At 51.6% G+C, this 10543-nt stretch overlaps 1 protein-coding gene across 1 annotated transcript; it reads right to left on the bottom strand.

Moving 5' to 3' along the window:
* Positions 1 to 8914: 8914 nt before the first annotated feature.
* On the bottom strand, positions 8915 to 10105 carry GPR84 (G protein-coupled receptor 84). The gene has a single exon (XM_068969667.1). The coding sequence runs from the start codon at positions 10103 to 10105 to the stop codon at positions 8915 to 8917; it is 1191 nt and encodes a 396-aa protein (XP_068825768.1).
* Between the last annotated feature and the right edge of the window lie 438 nt (positions 10106 to 10543).

Genomic DNA, 10543 nt, shown 5'->3' with positions numbered 1-10543 from the left:
CCTCAGTGCCCCCTCCAGTTCCTCGCTCTCTCCCTGGTGCCCATGCTCCCACTTTTTCCCACCTGGTACAGCCTCCTCCCTGCTCGCACCCTGGGGTGCTGGCTTGTGTAAGTTTCAGCTCCTGGACTGGAGAATGAATGGGTGGGGCAGAGGTGACTGGCCTCTTTTTCACCCATGGGAGAGTACATCAGCTGGGCTGAGGACAGTGGCAGCCAAAGCTGATGTCATTCTCTCTGGTAAGGTGAGGAGAGGGTGAGTGGGGAGAGAACTAGCGCTCCAAGACTGACTGCAGAGGTCTGTGAGACCTCCCCAGGTAGGCAAGAGAGCTCAGAATTGTGGCTGCCTGGTAGATATCACGTCTCTGGCTGGGTCTCCTGATCTTGTCTGGATCAGTGTCTCAATATGACTCAGTAAATGCTCTTCAGCTCCTCCCCTTCAGATTTATCCAAAACACACACTTAAAGGGAACCCTTAGTCCTTACCCTTCTCTCGTCAGTGTTTGCCCTTCAGTGTCTTTTCTCTATTAATCTCTCTTCCCTCCCATTTCACCCTCTTCAATTTGTTGAATTTCCCTCCCGGTCACTTGGCCTCCCCCAACTCCATCCATCCCATATCACAACACAATATGATCCCAGACCTCCTACCAAAGCAGAGACTCATACAAAGTCACTAATTTCTCCTTTCCATCCCTCTTTGCAATTTGACAGTCCCCGTGGGCCAGACAGAGAGCTCTGAGGTGGGGGGTAGGGTAAAGGATGGCTGAGTTGAAGAACAGCAGAGGCAGGACAGGCAGATGAAGGGTTCAAAGAAGTAGGAGAGGTGGAAGGAGTGGGACAGAAAGACGGAAAGAGAAAAAGACGACTGCGACACCAAGAGGGTTGAGGGTTAGCAGAAAGCCAGCATAGCAAATTGTGTAAGAGAAACCCACACAAAGAAAGCAAAGCTGGGAGCAGGGGGAATGGAAAGATAGAGACAGGAAAGTCATAGCAAGAGAAGGCAGCTAGGGAGGGGCCAGGCAAGGGGCAGCCTGACCCTCCTGGGCCCCCTCACTGCTGGGCCATAAATCTTGTGTATGCGTGCATGTGTCTCTGTCTGTCCGTCTGTGTGCCTGAATTCAGGGCACAGGCATAGAGGGGTGTCTGGTGAGGGTAGAGATGATCCCCACAATATTATTCTATTTCTTTCAGCCGCCTCCTTCCTTGAGGCACCCCACACCTATACACCCCTCAACCAAGATTCCTGATGCTCCAGGAGCCATCCCCAAGGTATTTCCAGGATTCCAAGGAATCCAGACTTTTTCACTTGGAATGCAGGCCTGCTGGAATGTGCAGTTAGGATCTGTAGCATCAAGAGGCCCCATCACCTCACTGCCCACCCCCATGCCTGCTCACCAGCTGCTCCTGTCCATCTTCTCCTCCCACTCTCCTTGTATCTCTCCCTCCTCTGCACTGACCCCTCCCCCAGCCCCTGACCCCCAGCCGCCTGGGGCCTGGGTTGGAGGGGAGACAAAGACAGGATTTATCACCAGGATAGAGAAGCAGCCAGAGACCAGGGCTGAGGGCAATGGCTGACCTCCCTTGATGGGAGGGAGTGCTTGGCCAGATGCTGGGAGGTGGAAAGCCTGGGTTCTAGTGGCTCCTGCTCACAACTCTCGCCCCCTCACCCTTTCCCCTACTCAAACCTTGCTTTCTCCTTTTCCCCTGAAGATTGAGGAAAGAGAGGATGGCCTCAGGTGATTTTAGGCCCCCGAAGAACAACCTGGGAGAAGGGAAGACAGGAGATGGATGTCTTATGGATACTGGGGAGGATCTGGAAACCAGGCTCCTATTATTTCCTGGACTAGAAAGGAGTTCAGGTTTAGCAATGCAACAGATGAAATGAGATGGAGAGGTCCCCCAATCTAGAGGGACTTCTCCAGAACAGGCCCTGATTGCCAACAAAGAGGGAGATAAAGGTGACTGTGGGTCTTGAAAGATGGAAGATACCATCTCACCTGAAATCAAAGGAAGAAATGAAATTCCCCAAGAGTAACTAGCTCCTGATGGCTCAGATAGTAAAGAATCTGCCTGCAATGCAGGAGACCCAGGTTCAATCCCTGGGTCTGGAAGATCCCCTGGAGAAGGGAATGGCAACCCACTCCAGTATTCTTGCCAGGAGAATTCTACGGACGAGCCTGGTGGGCTACAGTCTAAAAGTCAGAGTTGGACACACTGAGCAATTAACACTTGCTAGCTCCAGTCCCTTTGAGAAGACCTGCCTCCCTGAGATCCCCCATTGCCCACTGAGAGGATGGGGAGCAGCTGGACCCTGCCTTTACAGTAAATAGACTTTTGGCCCGAAATTGTCTCTACTCAGCAGGCAGGGTGTGTGCTCAAGGAGAGGGAATGGTGTGATCCAGGAGTTTCCGAGAAACTAGACCATATATCTTTCAGTGGACAGCTCCTGCAGCTTCCCTAGCCGCCCTTGGAGGCCCACTAGCCCTCCAGAATCTCAGCATGTCAGAAGCCTCCAAAAACCCAACTCTGAAGCTGCACCACTTCCAACTCCTGGCCCCCACTCCCTGACATCCTGCTTTCTGCCTTCACCCCACTGTTTCAGGAGAAGGATGCTTGAATGAATTACCTCCAAGTGAAAAAAGGATGGAGGGAAGAGAAACCAAGGCAACTGGGAGCTTTTAGTCTGTCTACCAGTCTCTCAACACAGCCCCACCAAACCATTCTACCCAGGGGCTGATGAAGGAGACCATCTCGTGGTTTCTTTTTAAATTCTGCAAGCTGAAACCATCCTCTCAATTCTCAATGGAAAGCCCAAAATTGGAAATTTCAGTGGGAAAGGCTCATAGGTTGGGAGCAGAGACTGGGAAAGGACAAAAGAATGGCGGGGCAGGGGTGGGTGGGTGGGGGGGATTTGCACAGGGTAAGGAAAAAAACAGGAAAAGGGAGAAGTGAGCATCTCCAGCATCTCTCGTTTTTCCTGGCTCCCCCTTCCCCCAGTTGAGAAGGCAGATTTACAGCCCTGGTTTGGGGAGGGGGGGTAAGCATAAGGAAGACAGATCTGCAGTTCTGCCCTCTGAGTGTCTGGGTACTTAGCTTTAACTCCCCCATTAGCATCAATCCCCATCTTGCTGCCCATCCGTCTTCTGACATCAGCTCCTTCCCCTCTCTGTAGCCCAGGCTTTCTGACCCTAAGTGGCTCTTAAAGGGCCAGTCTAGACCTTTCTCTCCCTCCCTTCTCCCACTCCAGGCAGCACAGTCTGGGGTGTGTGTGTGTGTGTTTATGTGCAGCCATCCTTGCTGAGGCCAGAGTGGATGGGAGGCCCACTGTGTACATGTGGAGAGGGGGGCAGCTCTTCCCTAGCTCCCTCTGTTCTCTTTAGGTCCCTCTATATCAGGGACCCCCATCTTTGTTCACTACCTCCCCAAGCCCAGAGCAAGCCCTCCAGTTGAGCTGAGGGTCACAGACATGGCTCCTAAAGCTGAGGGCTGAAGTCATGTAGATCCACAGGGAAGATCCTCTCTCCCTCTCATTTCCTGGAGGCCCAGGGCAAGGGGTATCCTGAATTACAGGCTGTCTTTAATTCTCAGCCAGCAGTGGGGGTGGATAGGCTGAGACTCCTAGGAGATGCCCTGAGCCCCACATTCCTGGCCTCCTTTCCGAGGGACCCAGGCTGTGGTGGTGGTGGTGGGGTGGCATTTCAAATCTTCCTCTCTGTGAGGGTAATGACAAGCCAGAGAAACCTGCCTCTACATTTACTGGCTCCTCTTTCTTATTCCTCAGCAACTGAGTTTAGGGGGTAACAGGGGAAACTGGCTTCTCCCCATTTCTCTCCATCTTCTGCAGAAAATGCTGTAACTGCACTCCAGGGGCTATAAGAATGCCAGGATGATTGGAAAGTTCCTCCCCCATCAACCTTCAATCCTTTCTGCTGCAAAGCTCTGCAGTCCTCTGAGGGGCTTTCCAGGATAGTCAAAGCCCCTTCCTGATATCTGAAACCCACTCCCCACCTCACTCAGTGTTCCCTTTTCTGGCTCAGGATGAGAGAGAACTGGTAGGTGGGGGGAACTGGTAGGTGGGGGGGCTTGGGAAAGTGGCCACGCTAAAAATAGGAGCCCCCAGCTGCACCCCCCACCAACGGCCCCTTATTTATCACCTTCCAAACCTCACTCTCAAAGAAGCATAAATATTCCTAATTCCTGAAGGCCAGCCCTGAACTCATAAATTTAACTGGGGAGGTGGGCAAGGGGAGGAGTGAGGTGTGGGGAAGGGGAGCCTACTGCAGCCTTGAGGAAGCCGAACATCTCCTGGGGCGGTGTCTGACATCCCCAGGCTGACGCCTGTGGGTCTTCCGTTCAGAGGAGGAGGAGTTGCGGCTCTCAATATTTCCTCTAGGAATTAGCCTTTTCTCACTCCCCGCCCCGAAATGAAAAACAAACTTAGTTCTGTCTTCTCGATTATTTCTCCATCCTTCTCCATCCCTCTTTCCTTGCTATTACCTTCTAGTTCTTTCCTGCGCCCCTCTTGCCTCTCTGCTGCGCTTTTCTCTACGCCTTTGCCGCTCCAAGTCTCTCCCTTTTCAGAACCATTGTCTGAAAAGGAAATTTTCGTCTCTTGTTCTGTCTGGATAGTGAGGTTTGAAGAGAAGAGTCCCCTTCAGTGCCCCCATCTCCCCGCTTCTGCCCATTAGCCCCCTCAAACGCGCCCTTTTCAGTCTTCTCCTCACACCCTCCCTTTCTCTCCCTCGGCCTTCCTTTCTCCTCGGTCTTCCTTTTCCTGTCACTCACTTCGCCTCCTTCCTCAGTTTCCCCTTCAGCTCAGGATTCTCTCTCTCTCTCCAATCTCCTTTTCTCTCCCTACTGTACCCCATCCTACCCCGCGGACTCCTCAGGTCCTATTTACCCCTTTAGACCCCCTCCTCTGCTTCAGTTTCTACCACCACCACACCCCATTTTCCTCTCCCAATGGATGAACGAGGAGGAGAAAGCTTGAGGAATAGGTATAGGGAATGCGGTTCGAGGAGGGGAGGGAGAGCAAGGAGAGAAAAAGCAACGGAGAGGGAGACGGAAGCGGTGCAGAGGGGAGGGGCGTCCTCACTCCCCAAGCGGCGCCCCCCTCTCCCCGCCGCCACTGAACCATAAATCAGAGCTAAGGCGGTTTGGCCAATGGTAGAGTGACTCGTAAATCGGCCTGTCAAGATCAGCCAATGAGAGGCGGCGTTAAATCAAGTCCTGTCAGCGCTTGGCCAATGAAAGGCCCTGGGCTGACCATAAATCTGCCTGTAAGAGACAGAGAAAGAGAGAGAGTGTGCGTACGAGCGAGAGCTGCAGGGGCGGGGGACAGGGGAGGGGGCGGGGGAGAGCGGGCTGGGGGCCAGGCGCGAGAGAAAGAGCTGCGGAGAAAAAAGGGCGATAACGGAGGTACAAGCGCTGAAGACAGCGTAGAGGAGAGACGGACAGATGGAGAGAGACAAAGAGAAGCCTTGAGAGATAGCGTCAGAAAGTCAGCGATAGAGCTGGGGCTCCGGCGGGAGACTGACAGAGATAAAGAAAATAGAGAGACCGACACTGACACCCTCAGGAGGGCCCCCGTGAAACAGTTCCCCAAGACAAATGCATACACTTGGCCGAGATACGCGTGAGCTCCGCACCACGAGGGACCTCGTGCGTGGACACAAACGCGCGCCGTGCACACACGCAAGAGAGAGAACGAGCCTGAGGCATAATCTTCCTTCTCTTTTTCCCTCACTCGACGCCTCTGGAGATTAGGGGTGGGGTATATGTGTGGGGCTGTTGAGGGTGAGAGAGGAGGGGGTTGCTTTCTCGCTATGATGTGTCCCGTTTGGGCTCAGACTCTAGGGTTTCCCATGTCCTCTTGAGTCATTTTTTCCAGTGACTGAGGATTGGGAAGTCCCTTCTGAGGTCTAACTTCAATCCCTATTGCTGCTCATTTCTACTTGCCAAAGCTTTTGAATCGCCTTCAAAGATTATGAAAAGTGAAGCCTTTTACAACCCCTCAGAGAACTCTTAACTTTGAGAATCTTAGAAGGTCTGAGCAGGAAGGATTTTTAGGGGTCATCTGATCACTTGATTCTAATTATAGAAGTTTCGGTCTTACTGTGGTTAGACATGTAGACTGGTACTAAAGTCAGACTTTCAGTTCTCAAATCATGATCATATCGCTTGTTAACCCTTGGACTTTAGACCAATGGCTTGCCCTATTTGTGCATTATTTATTTATTTTTAAGCAACCTATTTGTGCATTATTTATTTATTTTTTAAGCAAAAGATTATAATAGATATGGTCAGATGCTCAGTCGTGTCCAACTCTTTGTGACTCCCATGGACTGTAGCCTACCAGGCTCCTCTGTACATGGGATTTTCCAGGCAAGAATACTGGAGTGGGGTGCCATTGTCCTCCTCCAGGGGATCTTCCCGACCCAGGGATCGAACTCGAGTCTCTTACATCTCCTGCATTGGCAGGTGGATTCTTTACTACTGGCACCACCTGGGAAGCTCATTATAATAGATACCTTATGGTAAATTTTGTGAAGATTACGCAAAATAATATATTTACAGGATTTAGGACAGTATAAGGTGCATGGTAAGAGTGCACCCCCACCTGCATCTTTGTACAGATGATAAAACCTGAGGTCCAAAACGACTCAGGTTCCTGGTCCAACTCACAGAACCAATTATCGGAGAGCCTTGACTGGAGCCCTGGTATCTATACTCCCAGGCCAATGATCCTTATTGGTCTTGCTGTTCACCCCACCTGTCTGGACCCCCAGCTCAGTCACCTGAACTTGATGGTGTGATTTTCAGGCTGCTGTGATTTTTGTGAAAGGAGAACACTCAAAACTACATGTTTCTTATTAGGAAGCAGGACTCTTGGGCCCTGGAGGTGTGTTGAACGTGAGGGTATCAATTTGTCCACCCTGACTATGGTCCTTTCTGCTCTCATCTTCTTCTCTCTGGACTTTGTTCTCTCAAACCACGGACTTAGGGGCCGGGAAGGGACACATGCAGCCAGAGAAGTGTCACCATCAGTATGACTCTCACATTCTATCCACAGTGCCCACTCTTTTTCCCCCACCCCAGCTACGTAGACAGTAAATATCTCATGAATAATAAGTGTCTGCTTCTTCATTTTTCTTCCTAAGATTTGGGCAAAAAGGAGGGGTGGGGATTCCTGGATCTCTGCCCTTGCTGGCCAGAAGGGTGGTAGTATTTCTGGACTCCCTGTCTTGCTGATGCCTTCTGTCCTCACAGGGAAGCCAGAAAGGAAACACAGAGAACCAGCGTCACCTGGTGGCCACAGGTGCTTTGAGTTCATGCATGTGCATGGACGTGCACACGGCTGACAGGATATTGGTCACACCGGAGGAAGGGAGTGGTGTGACCTCCCCTTAGCCTGGCCCCTGGGCCTTCTTAACTAGAGTCTTTTTGTAACTTTTGTAACCCAGGATGACAAGAGCAAGTCTGAGGGAAGAGGAGGGGCCAGGACCCAGGTGAATTAACTCCAAGCAGCGTGACCCTGCTAGGGCAGCTAGAATGCCTGCCTTGGTTAAGCTCAGTTCCATTTCCACAGAGAGAGGAGTTCTCCCCCATGTCTATTCTCTTTGGACTGGGCAAGGGTCAGGGGGCTGGACTCAACTGGAGTGGCTATCAAAGCTGGATTTCAGAACTTTTTTGTGTTGAAAAAAACACCTGTTTGTTGTGATGGGTCATCCTGGCAGCGGTAGCTAGAGGTGGGGGCCATTTCTGGGAAGTTAAACAAATCAGTTCAGTGGCTCAGTCATGTCCGACTCTTTGTGACCCCATGGACTGCAGCATGCCAGGCCTCCCCATCCATCACCAACTCCCGGAATCCACCCAAACCCATGTCCATTGAGTCGGTGATACCATCCAACCATCTCATCCTCTGTCGTCCCCTTCTCCTCCTGCCTTCAATCTTTCCCAACATCAGGGTCTTTTCAAATGACTCAGCTCTTCGCATCAGGTGGCCAAAATATTGGCCAAAAAGGCAGGCTAATAGAGACTTCCCTGGTGGTCCAATGGTTAAGAATTCACCTTGTAATAATGCAGGGGACACAAGGTCGATCCCTTTTCAGGGACCTAAGATCCTACATGCTGCAGAGCTCGCCACAGCTAGAGAGTCCGAGCACTGCAAGGAGAGATCCTTCATGCTGCAACTAAGATTGGTGGCAACGAAATTTAAAAAATATTAAAAAAAAAAAAAGAAGAATTGGTTGTCTGGCATCCGCTAAGGGTGTCCGTGCATGCTCAGTCTCTTCAGGCGTGTCCAACTCTTTGCAACCCTATGGACTGTAGCCTGCCAGACTCCTCTGTCCATGGGATTCTCCAGGCAAGAATACTGGAGCGGGTTGCCATGCCCTCCTCCAGGGGATCTTCCCAACCCAGGGATTGAACCGGTGTCTCTTATGTGTCCTGTATTTGCAAGTGGGTTCTTTACTGCTAGCGCCACCTGGTAAGCTAATTGTAATTGATTTTTTTTTAAAAAAGAGGCAGGCTAATCCTCTTAAACCAACTCACATGATTTACACCTGGAAACCCCTCAGCTGGTCTTCTGCTTCCTGTCCCTGCTCTGACTTATGTCCCCCCAAACCCTCAACTATTAGGTTCCAGCTGCAAACCAACCCTGGCCTATTTTTTTCTTCCCCACAGATCACACCTGAACATGAAGAGGATAGAATTCATTTATTAATAATTAATAATGCATCTTGAGCAGCCTAGGGCTGAAATGTTGAGTGAAGGTTGGAGAGGCTGGGTTTGGGGAGTTTGGGGGGTGGTTGTCCATGAAAAGTCCCACAGGTCTCACTTTCACCTATTCCTATAACAGCTGGCCACCTTAGTTCTGGAAGAGACAATCCCCGATTCTGGTGACTGGGGACACAGTTTTAATGGAACCTACGGAAACTCCGGGGCCCTTGTTTCAGGAGGGAGCCATAGGCTTGGCGGAACTGGCGGTTCATGGCTGCGTACAGCACAGGGTTGATGCAGCCATTAAGCCAGGTGAGGTTGGCAGCCAGCATGTGGACAACTCGGGGAGCCTGGACTTTGGCATCCAGGATGTTGAGTAGCAAGAAAGGGATGTAGCTCAGGGTGAAGCAGAGGAACACAGCAAAGCACATCCGGGTCACCTTCCCAAACTCTGATGGAGAGTCCTGAGCTCTCTGGGCTCCTTTAGTCATCCTGGCCTTGGCAGCTACTCCTGGAGGGTTTTTCTCTGCCATCTGCTTAGCTGCCTTACTGTTGCTCTGGTCCCTGACTTCTGATGAGTCTCCTTCCAAGGTTTGGGTGGTGGCAGCACTGACTGGGTCAAATGAAATCCCCTCGCTGGGCCCTCCTGATGCCAGCCCACTGTCCAGCTCCTGGAAGCGACCAGGCGCGGCCTCCTCTGCCCCAGCCACATGGCTGGAGCGGGTGCTTGCCTGGCGCAGCTTGTACTGATCCAGTGCGTGTGCTGCTCGCTTCACCTGCCGGTGGATGAGGCAATAGAAGACGCCGACACTGCTGAGCCCAACCACAAAATAGATGCCCAGGAGGACGGTGGTGTAGGGCTGGCCTCGGATGCGATCAAAGCTGCAGGTGCAGACTACGGGCACCAAGATATAGATTGGCCAGAGGGGAGCGAAGCTGGCCACAGCCACCACCCAGGTGCTTACCAGTGCCAGCACTATGCCCTTGGCACTGAAAACTTGGGGAAAGAGCTTAGGGTGGGCAATGAGGAGATAGCGTCCCAGGGCGATGAGGCAGAGGGTGAGGATGGAGACAGAGTTGGATGCAAAAAGGAGGAACCCAAAGATGCGGCAGAAGGTGGCACCAGTGCGCCAGTGCAGGTTGAGGTAGGTGTCCACTGAGAAGGGCTGGAGAACGGTGCAATAGAGCAGATCAGCCACTGTGAGGTTGGCGATGAGCAGGTTGAAGCGGGTACGGAGCTTGGGCTGGATGGCCAAGGCCAGCAAGGTGAGCACGTTGCCCACGGTGCCCGTCACAGCCACCACAATTCCCCAGCTAACTGCCACGTAACGATAGCCCAGCACAGACTCATGGTAGCAGGAGAAGTTGACGTCAGAAGCGTTCCACATGATGGAAGCTGAAAGGGATGGGGAGAAGAGGAAGTCACAACCTGACCTTGAATTCAGATCTCTCGAATAACTCTCGGCTTCTAGGCACCTGAATTGTTCCAGGAGCTCCTGAGCCATTCCCAAGCTTTTTCATCCCAAGATCCCCAAACTCCTCTTTCCCATTCTCAAAGATTTTCCCAAATGTTTATCTATTTTATCTATGAAGTTTCTGTCTACTCCCATCTCCAGGCCTTTTCAATATCCCTCCAGATACTCTCCCCTGTCCTTTAAGACCACCCAGGAGCCCCCTCTCCTCTGTATTCAGAATAGTCCTATCTGTCTGTAGTCCCTTCTGCCACACACACATAACAGGCCTCAGTTTTTTTATTGTTTGTTTGTTTTTACCACCTGGGAGATGAGACAGAGAATATAAAAGTATATCCACCACAAGAGTACTCA

Source organism: Capricornis sumatraensis, chromosome 4 (assembly GCF_032405125.1).
Source record: "Capricornis sumatraensis isolate serow.1 chromosome 4, serow.2, whole genome shotgun sequence".
NCBI classification, from domain to species: Eukaryota; Metazoa; Chordata; class Mammalia; order Artiodactyla; family Bovidae; genus Capricornis; species Capricornis sumatraensis.
Note: the sequence above shows the minus strand (reverse complement) of the source record. Positions and strands in the feature narration are given on the sequence as shown.

Excerpts from the sequence above, each read along its gene's own strand:
- GPR84 (XM_068969667.1), bottom strand. The coding sequence starts at position 10,105 with ATGTGGAACGCTTCTGACGTCAACTTCTCCTGCTACCATGAGTCTGTG.